The following is a 24,217-nucleotide window of genomic DNA, read 5'->3' on the forward strand; positions in this document are numbered from 1 at the left end:
TAACAAGGGAGAGAGAGGAGCTGAGTGGGGAGCCAGGACTTTCAGTCCCACTGGGCAGTGATGAGACAGCATCTCCCTTCACTCACCGGAGTGGTGTCAGAAAATACCTGCTAAAACACAAGATTAAAATAAGATCCTTTTAAAATATTAAAGATCCTTTTAAAAGATTGAAATAAGAGTCTTTTAAAATAACATCCCAAATGTCCAGGTTTCAACTGAAAATCCTTCATCATACTAAGAACCAAAAAGATTTCAAACTGAGCTCTCAAACCAAGGAAAGAAAGTCAATAGGTGCCATCGTTGAGATGACACAGATGTTTGAATTACCTGACAAGGATTTCAAAGCAGTCATCATAAAAATGCTTTGACAAAGAATTCTGAACATGCATGATACAAATTAAAAATAGAAAGTCTTAGCAAAGAAACAGAAGATAGAAGAAATGGAAATTAAGAACTAAAAAATTCAAAAACAAATAAAATACTCAATAGGTGGGTTAAACAGCAAATTGGAGACAACAGAAGAAATAATCAGTGAATGTGGAGACAGGTCAATAGAAATTACCCAATCTGAATAATAGAAAATAGGCTGAAAAAATGGACAGGGATCAGTGAAACCAGACCAAAAGATCTAATATTTGTGTCATCACAGTTCCAGAAGGAGAGGAGGAAGAGGGTGGGACAGCAGATGTATTCAAATAAATAATGGCTCGAATATTACCAAATTTGGGAAAAAAACAAGCCTACAGATTCAGGAAGCTGAGTGAATTATAAACAGTATAAACCCAAAGAAATCCATGTGAAGATATATTGTGGCGAAACTTTTGAAAGCTCAAGGCAGAAAAATTATTGAAAGCAGCCAGAGAAAAGCAATGCTTTACCTATTGTGGCAAAATAATATGAATAACAGCTGATCCCTCATCAGAAGCCAGAGTCCAGAAGGAAGTTGCACAACATTTTCAAGGGCTGAAAGGGAAGAAACAAGTTAGAATTCTATATCAAACAAAAACATCCTCCAGGAATGAAGGAGAAATCAACATATTTTCAGATGATGGAAAACTAGGATAATTTTTCACAAGCAGAGCTACAGTAAAAGAAGGGCTAAAGGTATTCCTGTACACAAAAAGGAAATGATAAAAGGAGGAATCTTGGGAGGAGCTTGGGAATATGACAGAGTAGGAGGACCCTGAGCTCACCCCGTCCCATGTTTCCAACTAGATATCATCCGCATCCAAGTCAATAAACTAGAGAGCGATCTGAAGACTGGCAGAACAAACTCCACAAACAGTAGACAGATCTGTTCATACTTATTTCCGAGTATGTTGGGGGACTTCTGCAACAAGGAGCTGGCAGGTGCCATTTTCCATCCCCACCTGTCAGCGTAAGTACAGAGACACCTGCTGGAGGTGGGGCTGCACAGACACTTGGCACCTAACTCACTAGCAGTGCTCCATGCTCACGAGTTCTCCTGAGGACTTACCCACTCCAAGCTTGCTGGCCTTGGCCCTGGGCTCAGGGCAGTTTTTTTAAAAGATTTATTTATTTTAGAGAGAGACACACAGAGAGAGAAAGCACAAGAAAGAGGGGCAGAGGGAGAGGGAAAGAGAATCCCAAGCAGACTACGCGTTGAGCACAGAGCCTGATTCGGGGCTTGATCCCACCACCTGAGCTGAAACCAAGAGTTGGGCGCTTGCAGGGTGCCTGGGTGGCTCAGTCGGTTAAGCATCTGCTATCAGCTCAAGTCATAATCCCAGGGTCCTGGAATCGAGCCCCGCATCAGGCTGTCTGCTCGGCGGGGAGCCTGCTTCTCCCTCTCTCTGCCTGCCACTCCACTTGCTTGTGCTCTCTCTCTGTCAAATGAATAAATACAATCTTTAAAAAAAAAAAAAAGTTAGGGGCGCCTGGATGGCTCAGTCTGTTAAGCGTCTGCCTTTGGCTCAGATCATGACCGAGCCCCTCATCAGGCTCCCTGCTCAGTGGGGCACCTGCTTCTCCTTCTCCCCCTCCCCCTGCTTGTGCTCTCTCTCTCTCTCTCTCTCTGTCAAATAAATAAAATCTTTAAACATAAAAAAAATAAAATAAAGAGTAAAAAAGTAATAAAATATTAAAAAATAAAAAGAGTTGGGCATTTAACCGACTATACCACCTAAGCACCCCAGGGCAAGTTTTGTTAAAGCTAAGCAGGTGCCCCACCTAGCTACCAGGTGCACAGCATGCATGTCTGTCATACTGTGCTTAGCTGTGCACCCCTAGCCACGCTTGTGTACACATGCCCCCAGCTACCAGCATGTACCACACTGAGCAGCAGTCCTCCGGGCACCTTTGTGCATGTACCCAGCCGAGCACCCACAGGCACCATCTCCCACCATGCCCAGCTGTGCACCCCCAGCTGCTCTTGTGTGCCTGGCCACCCAGTGTGCAGCCTCCAGCCACTGCAGCACTAAAGGAGATCTGGCATAGGACTAGTGGCCCAGTGCACATTTTGCTAATACAACTGTCCTGTTTGCATTCCCTGGTGGGCATGCCCCACTCCCCCAGAGCTAGCCTGCCTGGGTCCCACTACCACCATAGAGAGCAAGCACAACCCACAACAGGCAGAGAGTCAGTGCTGATGACTACATAGAAAGGTAAAAGGACTCATAAACAATAGGAGGGCAAAAGCAACATGCATAGGATACTCTCCTGAAGTGCCAGGTTCTGGTGAACAGGGGGTTAACACTCCAGGACCTCTTCTTCATAAAGTCAATACTTTCAAGAGCAGAAGATGCAACTGACTTTCTTAACACAGAGAAATTGACACAGAGAGGCAGACAAAATGAGAAAACAGAGAAATTTATCCCAAATGAAAGAAAGGATAAGGCCACAGACAGAGATCTAAGCAAAACAGATATAAGTAACATGCTGGATAAAGACATTAAAGCAATGATCATAAAAATACTCACTGAACTTGAGAAAAGAGCAGAAGACATGAGTGAGACATTTAACACAGAGATAGGGAATAACATAGCAAAGATAAAGGGCGCAATCAATGACATGAGAAACACACTTGATGGAATGAACAGCAGGATAGAAGAAGCAGAGGAACATGTACATGGAAACAAATGAAAATGAATTAGTGACCTAGGAGACAGAGTAATGGAAAGTAATCAAGCTGAATAAAGGAGAGAGAAAAGAATTATGCAAAATGAGAATAGACTTAGGGAAGTCATTGACTCCATTAAATGTAATAACATTTATATTACAGGAGTCTCAGAAGAGAGAGAGGTGGTCAGAAAATTTATTTGAAGAAGTAACAGCTGAAAACTTCCCTAATCTGGGGAAGGAAACAGATACTCAGGTACAGGAGGCACAGAGAACCCCCAACAGAATCAACAAAAGCTGACCAACAGCAAGACATATTGTAATTAAATTTATAAAATATGGTGATAAAGAAAAAATTCTAAAAGTAGCAAGATAAAACAAGTCATTAACTTACAAGGGAAGAGTCATAAGGCTAGCAGGAGATTTTGCAACAGAAACTTTGCAAGCCAGGAGGGAATGGCATGATATATTCAAAGAGCTGAATGGGAGAAATCAGCAGCCAAGAATACTCTATCCAGCAAGGCTATCATTCAGAATAGAAGGAGACATAAAGAGTTCCCCAGACAAACAAACCTAAAGGAGTTCATGACCACTAAACCAGCCCTACAAGAAATATTAAAAGGGACACTTTGAGTGGAAAGGAGAGACCAAAAGTGACAATATAGAGGTAGGAAACACAAAAACAGTAAAAATGAATATTTCTGTAAAAAATCAGTCAAGGAACTCACAAAAAGGGACATACAATATAATAACATATACCTAAAATGTGGGAAGGAGAGGAGAAAACAATGGTTCAAACATAAACGACCATCAACTTAATATAGACTGCTTTATGCAGAAGAGGTTATGTACAAGCCTAATAGCAATCATATGTCAAAAACCACTAATAAATATGCAAAAAATTAAGAGAAAGAAATCAAATATAGTACTAAAGAAAATCAGCAAAACATGAAAGACAGAAAGACAGGAAAGAATCAGAGAAAATCTTTAGAAACATGCAGAAAACATAATAAAATGGCAATAAATACATATTTATTAATAATTACTTTGAATGTAAATGGAATAAATGTTCCAATCAAAAGACATAGGGTGGCAGAATGGATTAAAAAAAAAACAAGACCCATCTGTATGCTACCTACAAGAGACACATTTTAGACCTAAAGACACCTGCACATTTAAAGTGAGAAGATGGAGAAATGTCTATCATGCAAATGGATGTAAAAACAAAGCCAGAGTACCAATACGTGTATCAGGCAAAATAGACATTAAAAGAAAGACTGCAACAAGGGACAAAGGAGGGCACTATATAACAATAAAGGGGACAGTACAACAAAAAGATGTAACAATTGTGAATATTTAGGCACCTAAGAGCACCTAAATACATAAAACAGTTAATAACAAATATAAAGGAACTAATTGATAATAATACAATAATAGTAGTGGAGTTTAACACCCCAATTATGTCAATGGATAGATCATCTAAACAGAACATCAACAAGGAAACAATGGCGTTTAATGACACACTGGAACAGATGAATTTAAAAGATGTATTCAGAACATTCCATCCTGAAACAACAGAATAGACATTCTTTTTAAGTGCAAAAAGAACATTCTCCAGAATAGATCACATATTAGGCCACAGTACAAGTCTCAAAAAGTTCAAGAAGATAAAAATCATACCTTGCGTATTTTCTGACCACAACAGAAAGCGATGAAAACTAGGAAACTAGAAGTCAACCATAAAAAAAAAAATCTGGAAAGACCACAAATACATGGAGGTTAAATAACATGCTACTAAACAATGACTGGCTCAACCAGGAAATCAAAGAAGCAGCAAAATGTACACAGAAACAAATAAAAATGAAAACACAATGGTCCAAAACCTCTGGTATGCAGCAAAAGCAGTACTAAGAGGCAAGTTTATAGCAATACAGGTCTGCCTCAAAATACAAGAAAAATCTCAAATAACCTAACCTTACACCTAAAGGAGCTAGAAGAAGAAGAGAAAACCTAAAACTAGCAGAAGGAAAGAAATAATAAACATTAGAGCAGAAATAAATGATATACAAAGTAAAAAACATTAGAACCAATCAATGAAACCAGGAGGTGGTTCCTTGCAAAAATCAGTAAAATTGATAAATCTCTAGCTAGACTTTCAAGAAAAAAAGAGAAGGACTCAAATAAATAAGATCACAAATGAGAGAGGAGAAATAACAACCAATACCACAGATATACATACAAACAATCGTAAGAGAATATTATGAAAAACTATATGCAACAAATTGGACAGCCTAGAAGAAATGGGTAAATTCTTAGAAACACATAAACCACCAAAACAGAAACAGGAAGAAATAGGAAATTTGAACAAACCAATAAGCAGCAAAGAAATTGATTCAGTAATGGAAAAACTCCCAACAAACAGAAGTCCAGGACCAGGTGGCTTCATAGGCAAATTCTACCAAACACTTCAAGAAGAGTTAATACCTATTCTTCTCAAACTATTCCAGAAAATAGAAAAGGAAAGAAAATTTCCAAATTCATTCTATGACTCCAGCATTACCTTTATACCAAAACTAGTTAAAGACACCACTAGAAAAGAGAACTACAGACCAATATCTCTCATGAATATAGATATAAAAATCCTCAACAAAATACTAGCACACCAAGTCCAACAACATTAAAAAAATCATTCAACATGATACAGCACATCAGTAGGAGAAAGGACAAGAACCACATGATCATTTCAATAGATGCTGAAAAAGCATTTAACAAAGTACAACATCCATTTATGATAAAAACCCTCAACAAAATAGGTTTAGAGGAAATGTACCTCAATATAATAAAGGCCATCTATGAAAAACCCACAGGAAACATCATCCTTAATAGGGATGAACTGAGAGCTTTTCCCCTAAGGTCAATAACAAGACAAGGATGTCCACTCTCACCACTTTTATTTAACATAGTACTGGAATTTCTAGCCACAGCAATCAGACAACAAAAAGAAATAAAAGGAATCCAGATCGGTAAGAAAGAAGTAAAACTCTATTTGTAGATGACATGATACTATATGTAGGAAAACCTAAAGACCACCAAAAAACGGCTAGAACTGATAAAGAAATTCAGTAAAGTCGCAGGAATCAAAATCAATGTACAGAAATCTGTTGCATTTTATACACCAATAATGAAGCAGCAGAAAGAGAAATTTTAAAAATTCCATTTGTAATTGCACCCAAAATAATGATACATAGGAATAAAGTTAACCAAAGAGGTGAAAGATCTTTGCTGTCAAAACTATAAAACACTGATGAACTAAATTGAAGATGTCATACAGAGATAGAAAGACATTCCATGCTCCTGGATTGAAAAAACAAATATTGTTAAAATGTTCTGTACTACCCAAAGCAGTCTACATAGTTAATGCAATCCCTATCCAAATACAACAGCATTTTTCACAGAGCTAGAACAAGCAATCCTAAAATGTGTATGTAACCACCAAAGAACCCAAATAGCCAAAGCAACCTTGAAAAAGAAAAGCAAAGCTGGAGGCATCACAATTCCAGACTTCAAGTTATATTACAAAGCTGTAGTAAATCAAAATAGTATGGTACTGGCACAAAAATAGACACATAGATCAATGGAACAGAATAGAAAATGCAGAAATAAACCCACAATTATGTGGTCAATTAGTCTTCAACAGAGCAGGAAAGCATATCCAGTAGGAAAAAGACAGTCTCTTCAAACAAGTGCTGCTGGGAAAACTGGACAGCGACATTGAAAAGAATGGTCCACTTACAGCATACACAAAATAAATTCAAAATGGATTAAAGACCTAAATGTGAGATGAGAAGTCAGGAAAATCCTAGAAGAGAACACAGGCAGTAACTTCTTTGACATTAGCTGTAGTAACTTTTTTCTAGATAGGTTTCCCAAGGCAAGGGAAACAAAAGCAAAAAGAAACTATTGGAACTGCATCAACATAAAAAGCTTCTGTACCGCAAAGGAAACAATCAAGAAAACTAAAAGGCAACCTCCAGAATGGGAGAAGATATTTGCAAATTACATATCCACTAAAAGGCTAGTATCCAAAATATATAAAGGACTTATAAAACTCAAAGCAATAACCCAATAAAAAAATGGGCAGAAGACATGAACAGACATTTCTCCAAAGAAGACATCTAGGTAGCCAACAGGTACATGAAAAGATGCTCAACATCACTCATCATCAGAGAAATGTATATCAAAACTACAATGAGATAATACCTCACACCTGTCAGAACGGCTAAAATCAAAAACACAAGAAACAACAGGTGTTGGTGAGGATGTAGAGAAAGGGGAACACTCTTGCAGTGTTGGTGAGAATGCAAAGTTGTACAGCCACTGTGCAAAACAGTGTGGAGGTTCCTCAAAAATTTAAGCCTGGAACTACTTTATGATCCAGTAATTGCACTACTGGGTATTTACCCAAACAGAGACACTAATTCAAAGGGATACATGCACCCCTGTGTTTATAGCAGTATTATTTATAATAGCCATGATATGGAAGCAGCCCAAGTGTCCATCAATTGATGGATAGATAAAGATGTGGTATGTGTATGGAATATAATGGAATATTGTATTGGAATATATAATGGAATGTTATTAAGCCCTAATAATAATGAAATCTTGCCATTTGCAATAATATTGGTGGAGGTAGAGGGTATAATGCTCAGCAAAATAAGTCAGAGAAAGACAAATACCATATGATTTCACTCAAGTGTGGAATTTAAGAAACAAAACAAACAAGCAAAGGAAAAAAAAAGAGAGATAATCAAAGCAAGAAACAGACTTTAAATCATAGAGAACAAACTCATGGTTACCGGATGGTAGGGAGTAGGGGGATGGGGAAGGAAATCAAGGAGTACACATGTCATGATGAGCACAGGGTGGTGTATGAAAGTGTTGAATCACTGTATTATACACCTGAAACTAATAACACTGTATGTTAGCTAACTAGAATTAAAGCAAAACTTAAAGAAGGAATCTTGCAACATCAGGAAGGAAGGAAAGACAATGGAGGTAACTTCAAATATGTAGGTAAAAACAATAGACTTTGCTTTTCTTGAGTTTTCTAAATTATGTTTCACAGTTGAAGCAAAAGTGTCACTGCTTAATTTGGTTCTTGGTGTCTATAGGGAAAATATGTAAGACAATTCTAAGTGGGGAAGATTAAAGGGATGTAACCGGTGAGGTTTCTATACTTGAACCGGTAAAATGTCAACACCAGTAGACTGTGGTAACTTATGTGTACATAATGCAATGCCTAGAAAATGCACTAGAAAAGGTGTACACAGAAATACTCAAAAACACTATAGATAAATCAACATGAAATTCTAAAATAAGTTCATGTAACCTATAGGAAGGGAAGAGGAAGAAAGCAGAGATATGAAAAACAGAGAGAACAAACCAAAAAAAATGATAGACTTAAGCCCTAACATATCAATAATTACATTAAATGTAGTGGTCTAATTACACCAATTAAAATACAGTCATTGACAGACTAGATAAAAATCATGACCCAATTATATGTTGTCTCCAAAAATTCACTTCAAAGATAAATGATATGTATGTTGAAAGTAGAATGATGGAATATTATATACCATGAAAACATTAATCAAAAGAAATTAGGAATGGCTGTATTAATACCACATAAAGTAGGCTTAAGAGTAAAGCAAATTGCCAGGGAGAGAGAGGGATATTATATACTGGTAAAAGGGTCAATATACCAAGAAGACTAGCAATCCTAAATGTGTATTACCAAATCACGGAGCCACAAAATATGTGATGGAAGAACTGAGAAACTGGGTGCCTGGGTGACTCAGTCATTAAGCGTCTGCCTTCCGCTCAGGTCATGATCCCAGGGTCCTGGGATCGAGCCCCACATTGGGCTCCCTGCTCGGCAGGAAGCCTGCTTCTCCCTCTCCCACTCCCCCTGCTTGCGTTCCCTCTCTCGCTCTCTCTATCAAATAAATAAAATATTAAAAAAACCAAACAAACAAAAAAGAACTGAGAAACTTAGAAAGAGACAAATCCACAATTATAATCAGAGACTTCAACTACCCTTTCAATAATGAGTAGAACAACTAGACAGAAAATCATCAGGAATATAGAACTCAACAATACCATCAATGAATAGGATCTAATTGACTCTTAATAGAACATGCAACAGGGGCACCTGGGTGGCTCAGTTGTTAAGTGTCTGCCTTCGGCTCAGGTCATCATCCCAGGGTCCTGGGATCACGCCCCGCATCGGGCTCCCTGCTCGGCGGGAAGCCTGCTTCTCCCTCTCCCACTCCCCCTGCTTGTGTTCCCTCTCTCGCTGTGTCTCTCTCTGTCAAATAAATAAAAAATCTTTAAAAAAAAAATAGTACATGCAACAAGAGCAAAGTATATGTTCTTTTCACATGCCCACAGAACATATACATGATAGATTATATCCTGGACCATAAAACAAAACTCAATAAATTTAAGAGAATTAAAATTATACAGAGTATATTCTCAGACCACTATGGAATCAAACTAGAAATCAACAACAGAAAGATAATAGGAAAATCAATAAATACTTGGAAAATAACAAAGCACTGCACTTTTATACAATCCATGGGTCAAAGAGCAAGTCTCAAGAGAAAGAAAGAAATACATGGAACTAAATGAAAATAAAAATACAGTATATTAGAGTCTGAAATGGAGCTAAATTGCTGAGAAGGAAATTTATAGTACTAAATGCTCAAATTAGAAAAGGGGAAACATTTCTAATCTGTCGTCTGAATTTTCACCTCAAGAAACAAGAAGAGGTGAAAGCTAAACCTGCAGCAAACCAAAGTGAAGAATTAATAATAAAGAGCAAAAATCAGTGAAATTGAAAACAGAAAAATAACAGAGTAATTAATGAAACAAAAACCTGGTTCTTTGCAAAGAACAATAAAATTGACAAACTTCTAGAAAGTCTGCAAAGAAGAAAATAGGGAATACACAGACTACTAATATCAACAATGAGGCAGGGAATAACACCATAGTACCTACAGATATCCAAAGGATTATATGGGAATACTGTAAACAACTCCACACATAAATTTGACAACTTAAACAAAATGGGTCAATTTCTCAAAATTACAAACTACCACAACACACCTAATATGAAATAGATAACTTGAATAGCCCTGTAAATATTAATTAAATTTTCCCAAAAAAGAAATCTGACTGAATTGGTTTCACTGGAGAATTCTACCAGATTTTTAACAAATTATTTTCAAACCCATATGTTGTACAACTGAAACTAATATAACATTGTATGTCAATTATATTTCAATAATAAATTTTTAAAAAATTTTAATGTAATCTCTATACCCAACATGGGGCTCAAACTCATGACCCTTCAGTCAAGAGTTGGATGCTCTACTGACTGAGCCAACCAGGCACCCCTCAATAATAATTTTTTTAAAAACAAATACATAGAGTGTGTCTCAAATCTTTTAATTTCCAATAATGCTTTACACGGGCACTTATTGTGGACAATAAATCTTTAAATTAAAAAAGAATTGCCATCAATTCTACACAAATCTTTTTCAGAAAATAGGAGAGAACACTTCCCAATTCACTCTATGAAGCCAGTATTACCCCAATACTAAAACCAGATAAAGAGAGTATATAAAAACAGTACTTCAGACCAGTATCCTTCATCAATATCAATGTGAAAGTTCTTAACAAGATATTCATCAGTAGAATTCAACAATATATAAAAAGAATTACACACCATTGCCCAGTAGGGTTTATTCCATCTTGCAAGACTGGTTCAATATTTGAAGAATCAGTCTATGTAATCTATCATATAAACAGGATAAAAAAGAAAATTAATATGGTCATCTCAATGGATGTGGAAAAATATTTAACAAAATTCAACAATTCACGATAAACTCTCAGAAAACTAGGAATAGAGAATTCCTTCAGCTATATAAAGATATAGTTCCTTCAACTATATAAAGATATAAAGATGTTCTTTATCAACTAGATAAAGAACATCTACAAAAACCTTACAGCTAACATTACAGTTCATGGTGAAAGACTGAATGTTTTTCTCCTAAAATCGGGAGCAAGGCTAGTTATGCCCTCACTGCTGCTCTTCAGCATAGCGTTGAACTTCTAGCCAGCATAGAACGGCAAGAAAATGATATAGAAGACATACAGATCGGAAAGGAAGAAATAAAAATGTCCCTAGTTGTAGATGACATAGTCTATGTAGAAAATCACAATCTACAACAAAATTCGTAGAACTAATAAGTGAGTTCATCTAGGTTGTAGGATACACAATAAATATACAGAAAATAATTGTATTATATTTCTGTATACTATGAATATGAGGAACCAAAATTAAAAAAATAAAATACCATTTATAATTCCTCCAAAGAAAATGAAATACTTAGGCATAAATATAACAAATGATGTTCAAGATCTGTATGCTGAAAATTATAAAATGCTGATGAAAGAAATCAGTGAACAACTACATAAATGGAGAGACATAGATCTCCATAAATTGGAAGACTCAACATAGTAAAATGTCAATTCTCTCCAAATTGATATGCAGGTTTAACACAATTCCTATCCAAATCCCAGCAGGATTCTTTGTAGATATATACAAGATTATTCTGATATTTATATGAAAAGACAAAGGAACTAGAACAGTTAAAACAGTTTTGAAAAGGAATAAGTTGGGAGCAATCACTCTACCTTGATTTACAAGACTTACTGCGTAGCTACAAAAATTAAGACTGTGTGGTATAGGTAGTGGTATAGACACATAGAGCAGTGGAACAGAATAGGGAACCCATAAATAGCCCCATGCAAGTAGAACCAACTGATTTTTGACAAAGCTGCAGAAGTACTTCATTAGAGGAAGCGTAGTCCTTTTAACAAATGGTACTAGATGAATTGGACATCCATAGGTGAACAAGTACCACACATCTAGATTACCGTCTAAAATATATAAAGAACTCTGAAAACTAAGCATTATGAAAACAGTGCAATTAGAAGATCAGCAAAAGAATACAGACATTTCACTGAAGAAATTATACATGTGGCAAATAAAGACATGTAAAGATATTTAACATCATTAACCATTAAAGAATTACAAATTAAAACCACAACGAGATATAACTCGTTATATATATATAACTCGTTAAATAATGGTGTTAATACAGCATGCTGGATTGGATGTGGAGGAACTAGATCACCCATAAATTGCTGGTAGGAATGTAAAATGGTACCACTGCTCTAGAAAATAATTTGGCATTTCCTTTCAAAACTCAAAATAGACTTACCGTGCAACCCAGCACTTACACCTTGGGGCATTTATCCCAGAGAAATGAAGACTTATTTTCATGCAGGAACTAATAAACAAATATTCATAGAAGATTTTATTCATAATGGCCCCAAACTGGAAACAACCCAGATGTCCTTCAAAAGATGAATGGTTAAATTGTGGTACATCCATACCATGGAGTACTACTTGGCAAAAAAAGTATTGATATATGCAACAACATGGAAGGATCCTAAGGGCATTATGCCAAGTGCAAATGCCAATCTCAGAAGGTTGTATACTATATAGTTGATTCCATTTATATAACATTCTCAAATTGACAAAATTGTAGGGATGGAGAACAGATTAGTGGTTGCCAGGGATTAGGGATGGTGCTGTGGGGCATTGGGTGTGACCATAAAAGGGTTAGCATAAAGTAGATCTTTGTGGTAATTGAATAGTTCTGTATCTTGATTGCAGTAGTGGTTCTACAAATCTACCGGCGACATAGAACTATACGCACAATTATACCAATGCCAACTTCCTAGCTTTGATATATTTTTTAAAGATTTTATTTATTTATTTGACAGAGAGAGACACAGCGAGAGAGGGAACACAAGCAGGGGGAGTGGAAGAGGGAGAAGCAGGCTTCCTGCTGAGCAGGGAGCCCGATGCGGGGCTCGATCCCAGGACCCTGGGATCACGACCTGAGCCGAAGGCAGACGCTTAACAACTGAGCCACCCAGGCGCCCCCCTAGCTTTGATATTACAGTTGTTTTAGATATAACCTTTGGGGGAAACTGGGTAAAGGGTACAAAGGACCTCTCTCAACTATCTTTGCAACTCCTTGTAAATCAATTATTTCAAATTAAAAATTTTGTTAAAAAGAGCACTGTCACAGTTGTGGAGCATGCATATGAAGTAGACCAGACAGGATGAAGTCAGGGACAGCAGTCTGGAAGCTCTTGTCAGGTGATGAGATCTGAACCTCTGCAATATTTGTTGTGATGAAGAAAAGGGAACAGATATAAAGGATAATAAAGTAATAGAATTAGCAGGACCTTGGAAATAACCAGATGTGTAGGAGGTGAACGAGAATGCAGACTGTGGGATGACTTCCAGGTTTCTAGCTTGGGTAATTGAGTAGATGCTTGACGTCTTAAGTAAAAGAGGCCATAGCTTAAGAGCCTGAGGTATACCAGAAGTAGACAGAAGCCATGTTTTCCTCATCTGTTAAACCTTCAAAAATCTAAAAGATGTTGGTTTTTTGAGAATTTTGTGAAATTTTTAGAAATCTTTTGGAGTGTCCCATACTCTGTTATGAAGCCAGATATTTATGTAATTCTTCCTTGGACTTCTTTCCTTACTAGCCTGGTACATTTACTTAAATGAGTTTCTGTGTAATTAACTGTGTGACTTTGAGCCTTTATTTCTTCATCTGAAAAATGAACACTATATTTTATGATAAAATAGATATACTTCTCTCTCAGGATTAGAGTTCTGAGTTCTGAGAAGTAAATGAGATTTACATTTATATGTAAAGTTCTTAACATATCAAGCATCTGATAAGTGTTTACTACTCCTTCTGTTACTACTGCTAACAATAAAAATTACAACAAAAAATAAAAAAGTTGTTGAAATGTGACAGATCCTGTCAATTGTGGCCAGTTGCAGAAATGCTCAGACATTCTCTAGAGCCTGTTTTTCCTCAATTTCTGCTTTCCAGTTCCTTCAGTGATCCTCAAAGAGTGGTCTGCCTATAAAGGGAAGTCACCTCAAACCCCTGAGCTGGTGTCTGCACTGACATTTCGGGAATGGACTTGCCCAAACCTCAAGAAGCTCTGGCTAGGCAAAGCAGTCGAGGACAAGAACAGAAGGATGCGGGCCTTCCTGGCCTGTATGAAGTCAGATACACCCAGTATGCTCAATCCAGCTAATGTCCCAACCCATCTGCTGCTCATGTGCTGTGTACTCCGGTAAGACATGTGACAGGGAGGTGGCCAGTTCATTTCTCTTTTACTTTTTTTCACATTTCCTTTAAGCATGTGTTTTAATGGTGTTTTGGGATGGGGAGGTTTTTGTTTTATGTTTAGCTTAGAATTCAGAAACACTGAAATTGATTGCTGCAACAGTCTCCTCACTTCATGATCCTCTGTCAACATCAGTTCACGCATGATCTTCGTGAACTTTTATATTTGGTTTTATATTTGGTTTTTGTCCCCTTCAGTCTTTATTTGTGATCTAATTCCCTTCTCTTCCTGTAGTTATCCACTCTTGGGTATTTGGTGTGTGTCCTTCCAAGCCATTTTCCATGTATTTATTTAGACATAAGTGTATCCTTGCAGAGTCTATAGTGTTGTTTGTATGTGTAGATTTTTTTCTCTTTTTTGACATGGAAGGTGCTCTACATCTCATTCTATTTCTTATTTTTTTCACTCTGTTATTTTTGAGATCTATCCCTATTCATACATGGTTCATTCCTCATGACTGCTGGATTATGTTCCATCAGATAGTAATGTCACACAATATTTATTGTTTTCCAGTTCTTGAGTGTTACAAACAGTGCTGCAGGAAATATCTTCATAGATGTCTTTGTTTCTTTGTGTTCCTGTGTCAGTTTATCTGAAGTATATGCTCAGGAGTAGAATTCCTGGATCCTATAAGATATGCATATAGGGGGGCGCCTGGGTGTCTCAGTTGGTTAGGTGTCTGCCTTCGGCTCGGGTCGTGATCATGGGGTCCTGGAATCGAGCCCCACATGGGGCTCCCTGTTCAGTGGAGAGCCTGCTTCTCCCTCTCCCTCTGCCTCTCTCCCCTAACCCCTGCTCATGTGCTCTCTCTCTCTCTCTCAAATAAATAATAAAATCTAAAATAAAAAAAGATATGTATATATTTTTTTTGCCACATATTGCCAAGTTGCTCTAGATCATTTCTGTACTAATATATAGTCCTGTGAACAACACGTAAGGGTTTCTCTTTCTTCATAGTATTGCCAGTACTGATACCACATAACTTCTTAATTTTTGCCAGTCCAGTGAACTTCAAGTAGTATCTTTTTTTAAAGATTTTATTTATTTATTTGTTTGTTTGTTTGTTTAAGAGAGGGGTGGGGGGAGGACAGAGGGAGAGAGAATCTGAAGCAGACTCTGCACTAAGCGCAGAGCCCACCAGGGGGCTGGACAGGGGGCTAGATCTCACAATCATGAGATCGTGACCTGAGCCAAAACCAAGAGTCAGACGCTTAACCCACTGAACCACCCAGGCACCCCTCAAGTTGTATCTTTTATTTTACTTTACATTTCTTTGACTATAGATGAGGTGAGCTTCTGCTTTATACATATTAACCATTTGTTTTCTCATTCTCTGCAGTGCCTATTTATTTTACCTTGCAAGTTTTCTCTTAGGTTACTTGTCTTTCTTGCCGATCACAGAAGTTTCATGTCAAATGTGTGTATGTGCATACGTATATAACAAATATCATTTCTGTATCTGTGTGTGTATATCAAATCTATTTTCCAGTCACAGTTTAAAAACTATGTACAATATTTTATTGAACACAGAAGTGTTTCATTTTCACCAGCTTTTTTATTGTTGTAACTTCATACACACAGAAAAGTTGGAAGAACAGTATGGTGAATACCCATATGACCACCACTTAGATTCTATAATTAATATTTTGCTACACTTGCTTTATCCTATATAACTGTCCATCTGTCCACCTCTAGCCAGCCATTTATCCGTCCTTTTGGATGCATTTCCAAATAAGTTGCAGACATCAGTATACTTCACCCCAACCAAGAAATATTTAAGTTTGGTTTTGTCACACCCTTCAACTTGTACCCTTGTGGTGTGTGCTTTTGAGCTCTTATTTAATAAATTCTTCCCTACCCTTGTGTCATAAAGATACTTTTCTACATTTTTTAATAGTTTTATAATGTTGCCTTCCATGTCAGGTCTTTAATATAGTGCGTATTTATTCTGTATATTCTGTAAGAAAGGTGATTTCATTTTCTTTAGATAATAAGCTAGTTTTCCCAACTGCATTTATTAAATGATCTCTTCTTTCTCCATTGATGTATATTACCACCTTTCTTATGTACCAAATTCCTATATATTCATGAGTACATTGCTGGATTCGTTTTTTTTCCATTGCCTATTTGATCTCTGGCCAGGATCACATTGTTTCAATTATTATAGGTTTTTAATTTGCCTTAATATCAGGTAGGGCAAATCTCCACTCTGTACTTTTCTTGTGTCAGATGTGTACTAACTGTTTCTGAACCATGTGATCTTTATTCTTCCACATATAATTTAGAATTAGTCCAGTTTCCACAAAATCTTGTTGGGATTTTTTGGTCAATGAATTGAATTAATAGATTAATTTGGGGAGAGTTGACATCTTTATCATGTTAAGTGCTCCCATCCAGAGATCATAGTTTACCTCTTCCTTTATTTAGGTCTCTTCCTTTATGTCTTAGTAGAGTTAGTTTCTTTTCCATAGAGGTCTTCTGCGTTTTAAAGTCCTAGGTACTTGATATATATTGTAGTGATTATGGATGACATTCTGTTTTCTATTACACTTTCTCATTGTTTATTTGCTGATGTAGAGGAAGTAAATTTTTGTGCAGAGAAGAAGTCAGTCTCAACAAGTCATCAAAGGGTTACAGAGCACTGACCTTTGAAATTGGATGGACCTTAGTTTGAACTCTGGCTTTGGGACTTTACAGCTTGGATAAGTCATTTTAACCTTTTAGAACATCCATTCCCTTACCATAAATGGGTATAATAATTCTTATTTCTCAGGGCTGTTTGAGGATTGAGGTAATGCATATAGGGGCCCTATCACATAATAGATGCTTAATATTTGTTAATTTTCTAACTGCCTTGAGATTAAAATTGGTGACTTAAGAAGTCTTCCCAATTAGAATAATGACAGGATTCATTCCTCCAAGCTTCTAACATGTTTCTGGGCCACAGCCCTGCATTGTCACATATTAACTCTGGAATTACCTGTTTTATTTACCTTTATTCTCAAAAGTACAGTAATAGCTCATTTTTCCATATGTTTGATTCTCTGGATTTTTTGAAACACTTCCAGGAACATGAAAATAAGAATGGCTTATGAATAGCTCTGATAGCTATCACAAAGACTAGGCTCTAATATTCTAATAGGTTCCATATGCTTTCCCTGAAGAAAACCCTATAGCCTCCTGCTCAACCTATTTATTCTTAATTTAGACACATTTCTGACAATTTGGTTATCTGATTTTCCAGTGTACAACAGATCAGAAGCAGCAAATTGTAAGGGAGGTGAGACGAGGAGTAGGACCTATTCTTAGAACCAGCCCCAGTGACAGCAGTGATAAGTGGCAGCTTAAAAGCTGCCTTTTTTAGGGAAAAAGGTACAAATATTACTCTTAAAAAGACCTAAGAATCCATGTAGTATAGGGGAAACTGCCCTGTATAAACCAGTAACCCATATAAGTTCATTAATAAAGCACAAGGCAATAATCAGTGTTCAGAAAATCATCAAGAACAGGTTCTATAATATTACATGTTATGTACCTGGCAATGTGCTAAGTCAGCCTTTTGTGTACAATGCTACTAATCCTCATAATAGTGCTAAAATGTAAATATTATTTATCTCCATTTATAGATGAGGGAACAAAGGCTCAAAGAGAAGTGACTTGCAAAGGTTACATAGCTAGTAATGGGTAGTGTTAAGAGTTTGAACCCAGGTCTCTCCAACTCCCATTTCCTATGCTCTTTAAAAGACAAAATGGTGGAAAAATACAGTCTTAAAAATTAACATAAAATCTGGTTGGAAATTTAAAATTCAACTTTAAATGAAGATTAACTTATCCTAAACACTGCATTGCTCAGCAATGTCAGGTGAAGACTGGGTAGCAGTGTTGAACTGTGGCCTAATTGGGTACTAGGAGTCTAAACTCCTCATTTGCTTCTGCTAACTATAGGTATAAGATACCTCTCATGGAAGTAAAGTAATGCAGGGGAAGTTGTGACTAAAAGTTAATGTTGATGCAGCTCTTGGACAGTTGGCCTAGAGAAATGAGAGTCTATAAGAAAGGTTGGTACAGTTTGAGGAAGGCATAACCTTTACACATATAATAGACACCACTGAGGAGGAAAGGATAATGAACTCTGTCAGGCTTCCAGGAGTGGGGTGCAGCCCTGTTGAATGTGGAGAGGCATGTAACAAGGCCCTGTCATTTGTAGCAAGGTTTCATTCAAATCGCAACAGTTTTCCAGAAACAGAACATGAAATTGGACAAGGTCATACCTCTAGATTCATGGGTAAAGTTGAATCTTTTCTGACAAATAATTCTGTTAAGAAGCAGTGGATTTGTTATCAGCTGTAATAGGGCATTTGAGTTAACCACGTGCCATCGTGATATGTAAAAAGTAAAGATAAATAAGAACTAGTTCTTGTTCACTTGACAGAATAATTCTAAAGTTTATTGGGAGAAACAAATGAATAAGTATAGCTTGGGATTACAAAAAAGAGCAGTCTTGGCTCAAACAAAAAAAATACCCAAATGTATTATAAATTTATACTAAAATGATGTGATACTGGCATAAAAATTGACAGGTCATTGTTTTAGAGCAGATAATTCTGAGTAAGATCGTAGACATATGATAACTTAAAACAAGCCAAAGGAAGCTTCACAAATCAGTGAGGAATAGAGGAATTTTTAAATAATTGTTGAGAAAGCTATATTGGTATTTGGGGAGAAAACATCAAGTTCGGGCCTTGCCTCGCATAAATTCCAGATGGATTTATTATAGAGATAAAGGTAAAAGAAAAAAGATAAAAGATAGAATAAAAACTAAGTAGTGATTTAACTGATCTTGAGATAAGAAAGGAATTTTTAAATGAAAAGCCTCAAGTCCAGGGCAGTATCAAAAACAATAACAGTATCAGGGAAGGCAAACACCTCTGTTGCCAGTGGCTGCTGTACATTGTGCTAAAAATTTAACTGGTAGACTGGGTAATAAGACAATCATAAAGCGCTTTGATAAGCTGCCTTATATTCCTGGGGCTCTGAAAGGTTGTGTACATCGTAGGGCTACATACACACTCAAGAGAAGCTGGAGAGAGTCCCAATTACATAGACCTGCACAAGATAAAAATAAAAGCCTGACGTCTAACTGCCTAAAATTTTAATGCATGCCCTAACCTACACTTAGATCCCCTTGGCAAAAATGGAAGTTTTATTGGCTCAAGATGTTTCTGCACAACCTTTGACTAATCATTGGCTGACCAGTAAGCTATGCTGATCCAAGGCAGATGCCTAGGAAGCTAGGCTTAAAAATGAAAAGAAGAGTTAAGAATAAAAATTAAAATCTGGGCAGGGCTATCAGGCGACACTCTGCAGGAGGGACAGGCTCTACAAAATTAGTCTAGACATGTCACTAAACAAACAAAACAACAGCAACAACAGTGCTTCGGGAGGGTTGCTGCAATATATGATTGAAACTGTCCAGTGCCCACAAAAAATTACAAGACTTCCAAAGAAATAATAATATGTGGTTCATACACAGAAAAAAAAGCACTCAATAGCAACTGTCTCTGAGGGAGTATGCATGTAGGTCATAGTAAATAAGGATTTTTAATACCTACAATAGATATATTCAGAGAGTTAAAGGAAACCATATTTTAAAAATTGAAGTATGATAACAGTGACCCATCAAACTGAGAATAGCAATAGAGAGATAGAAATTATAAAAAGAAACCAAATAGATATTCTGGAATTGAAAAATACAATTATTGAAATGAAAAATTAACTTGAAGGAAGAGGCTCAATAGTAGATTTGAGCTGAGAGAAGAAAAAGATCAAGGAACTTGAAGGTAGATCAATAGAGATTATCCAATCTGAAGAACAGAATGTAAAAAAGAAGAATAAAAATGAAAAGAGACTAAGAGACCTATCAGGACATCAGACATACCAACATATGCACAATAGGTGACCCAAGAGAGAGGGGGATGGTTAGAAAAACTATGTGAAGAACTAAGAATTGAAAACTTCCCAAATTTGGTGAAAAACATAAATTTACACATCCAAGATCAAAAACTCCAAGTGCTAACTCAAAGATCCACACTTACTGTTATAAAAGACAAAGACAGTCTTGAAAGAAGCAAGAGAAAAACAATTTATCACATACAAGGAATCAAAAGAAGATTAATAATAATCAAAAGGTAGAAGCACCCTGTTTCCACTGATGGATGCACTGATAAACAAAATGTTGTATATACATAAAATGGAATACTATTCAGCCTTAAAAAGGAAGGAAATTCTGACACAGGCTACAACACAGCTGAACCTTGAAGACATTATACTTAAGTGAACTAGCCAGTCACAAAACAGTATGGTGTGATTTAATTTATATGAGGTACCTAGAGTAGTCAGATTCAGAGATAGAAAGTAAAATGGTGATTTCCAGGGGGCTGGGGTTGGGGGAATAGGGAATATTTAGTGGGCATGAGTTTCAAGTTGGGAAGAATAAAAAGTTCTGCACATGGATGGTGGTGATGGTGTAAATGTACTTAATGTACTTAATACCACTGTAAATGTACAGTGAAAAATTATTAATGTGGTAAATATTATATATATTTTACCACAAAAGAAAAAAATGTACATAAGGGATACCTTTTTCCTCTTACCCTTCCAAAAGGACAGAGTAAGGACGTGGACAAACCCACTCCCCAGCAAAATTGCACCTTATCTGGACAAACCCTCTCCTCAGCAAAATTGCACCTTATCTGGTGAAAATCATTTTTTTTGATCATTTAACCCTTAGGTATATATAGCCAAGAAGATGAGGTTTCCTTCTCCCAGCTCTCATTCTTGGGTCATGGTTTCACCCGGGGAGGAAAACATTGCCATTTCTCATCAACTCCTGGCCTGTGTCCAGGTAGGCATGGTAAAGAGGATCACCCACCAACCCCCCCACTCAGGGCAGAAGCTCTAATCTAGGGGCAGCATGCCAAGAATACTTGGGGCCCTAATCATTCCCACCCCAGCGCATGTGTAGGAAAGAGTTTCCACACTGGGAGGATCAAACCAAAAAGAATAGGGGCTGCCAACCACCCCACCCTTTTTCAGTGCACACTTACAGAGCAGGGGTGTCACTTGTCACTCTGGGAAAAGCAGCCTCAGCATGGTGCAATGAGCAGTTCTTTTCAGGGAGAAAGTAGACCATAAGAACGAGGAGCTCTATACCTGCCTGAAGGGACTGTCTCTATTTGGAGCAGAGTATGGAGAATTCCATGCCTAAGAGCATGTCAAGAACAACAGGTATCTTGATGATGGGCAATTAAGAGGAGGCTGGTAGCTCCATGATACATGCAGAACACCAGGGCATCCAGAAGTTTTATAGAGAAAACCAGGGAAAGAAACAGCCAAGAAAAACCCTCCTAGGATCACAGTCAACACTGGAGATCGGGAAGGGTGTATGCATGCACTAGATGGCACCCACTCTGGAGCAACCGGAACAGGACACAGGACAGACTTCAAAGCATTCCCCAAACCACCCAGAGACCATCAATATAGGGCAGATGCCTCACTGACACAAGGAATTGAAATACCACCTCTGATCAAGCATCAACTGAACAATAAGCTTCTCTGACCCAGAGGCAACCCCTAGGAAGCCAGGTTTAGCACAAAAATAAAACTCATCATTGCCAGACCAGAAGATTGTGAATACCCAAAGTTAGCCTTCTTAGCAATGATCAGAGAAGGAGCCTCCAAACTAATATTCCCTCATTGAATATAGGGCAAAAATGTGTAAACTTCCTGAACTATGATAGCAGCCTTACTCTACATTTATATTCAGTGGTAAAAGGTAAAAATCTAACTGGCTAAGAAGGTTTAAGCATAATCTTTGACCAATTAGTGGCTTATGCAGACCCGGGAGGGAACATCTAGGTTGCCAAGCTAAAAGAAAAACAAGTAGAGACATCAGAGGCTGCATCCTACATATTTTAGAAATAGAACTCACATAATTAGTGCAGCCAAGTCACTAAATAAACAAGAGAACAACCAAGCAAACATCAACCAGCCCTGGGCTGGAGGGTGGGGTCAGTATCCAGTGTTGTTACAGTATATTATCTAAAATATCCAGTTTTCAACAAAAACTTCCAAGACACTCTAAAAAATATGCAAGTGTGACCCACTCAAAGTAAATAAAACAGGCTTTTAATGAAGCCTAGATAGTAGACTTAGCAGACAAAGACTTAAAAGCAGTTATTTTTAAAATGTTCAAAGAGCCAAATGAAACCATGCATAAAGAATTAAAAGAAAACATGATGACAGGGTCTCCTCAAATAGAGAATATAAATAAAGAATAAGTCTTAAAAAAACCCAAGTGGACTATGCTGGAGTTGAAAAGTACAGTAAACCAAAATGAAACGTTGACTAGAGATCAACAGTAGACTTGAACTGGCAGAAGAAAGAAGCAACAAACTTGAAGACAGATTAATACAGACTACGTGGCCTGAAGAGCAAAAAGATAAAAGAATAAAGAAAACTGAACAGAGCCTCAGAAAAGTGCGTGACACCATTAAGTGCCCCAACATTCATGTAATGGGAGTACCAGCAGGAAGTAGGGAATTAAAAAATTTGAAAAAAATGGCTGAAAACTTCCCAAATTTGACAAAAAACACATTATTTCATAATCTAAGATGAGATGAGCTCAGAAAACCACACTAGACATATCATAGTCAAAATGGCGAAAGACAAAGACAAAAAGAGGATCTTGAATACTATAAGGAAAAAATGACTAATCACATGCAAGAGAACCACAAAGATTAGATTCTCATCAGAAACAATGGAGACCAGAAAGCAGTGGGACAACATAATTCAACGTGCTTAAATATAAAATTCTCAGCTGCCAACTTTATATCCAATAATACTATGTTTCAAACACGAAAGCCAAATAAAGACATTCAAAGGTAAACTGAGAGAATGTGTTGCTAGCAGACTTCCCTTATGGGAAATACTAAAGGAAGTTTTACAGGCTGAAAGCAAGTAATAACAGACAGTAATTCAAATTCATATGGAAAAACACTACCAGTAAAGGTAATTAATGTAGGTAAATACAAAAAACAGAATAATTGCATAGTTCTGATTTAAAATATAATTGCATCAAACAATATGTATATAATTGTATTGTTGAGCCTATATCATATAGAAATATATTTGACAAATCAGCAAAAAAGAAAGTGTATGGGAACAAAGATGTATTAGAGTAAGAAAATGACACCTTGGGGCGCCTGGGTGGCTCAGTCGTTAAGCGTCTGCCTTCGGCTCAGGTCATGATCCCAGGGTCCTGGGATCGAGTCCCACATCGGGCTCCCTGCTCAGCGGGAAGCCTGCTTCTCCCTCTCCCACTCCCCCTGCTTGTGTTCCTGTTCTCGCTGTCTCTCTCTGTCAAATAAATAAATAAAATCTTTAAAAAAAAAAAAAAGAAAGAAAATGACACCAGATGGTAAATCCACAGGTAGAGAACCAGAAATAATTAGGTTAATACAACAAAAACTATAAATATGTACTTGTTCTCCTCTCTAATCTTTTAAAAGAAATAAGATTATATAAGGTAATGATTGTGACAGTGTATTCTTGGGTTTGTGCAGATGTAACATGTATAGCAATAATACCACAAAAATGAGGGGAGGGAATAGAGCTACGTAAGAATAAAGTTTTGATATTACACTGGAATGAAGTTAGTATATATCTGAAGCAGATACTGTTAAGATGTATATTATAAGCCCTAGAGAAGATAACTCAAAAA

General features: G+C 37.0%; 1 protein-coding gene across 2 annotated transcripts in view; it reads left to right on the forward strand.

Moving 5' to 3' along the window:
* The window catches only part of FAM120C (family with sequence similarity 120C), a 103,780-nt gene that overhangs the window by 47,245 nt on the left and 32,318 nt on the right, over positions 1–24,217 (forward strand). For both annotated transcript variants that reach the window (XM_032398182.1, XM_032398184.1), the window contains exon 10: positions 14,133–14,382. In XM_032398182.1, the coding sequence (XP_032254073.1) occupies positions 14,133–14,382 (250 nt within the window). The remainder of the gene's footprint in view (positions 1–14,132; positions 14,383–24,217) is intronic.

The sequence above is a fragment of the Phoca vitulina genome, unplaced genomic scaffold (genome assembly GCF_004348235.1).
Source record: "Phoca vitulina isolate PV1807 unplaced genomic scaffold, GSC_HSeal_1.0 scaffold111, whole genome shotgun sequence".
Classification (NCBI taxonomy): domain Eukaryota; kingdom Metazoa; phylum Chordata; class Mammalia; order Carnivora; family Phocidae; genus Phoca; species Phoca vitulina.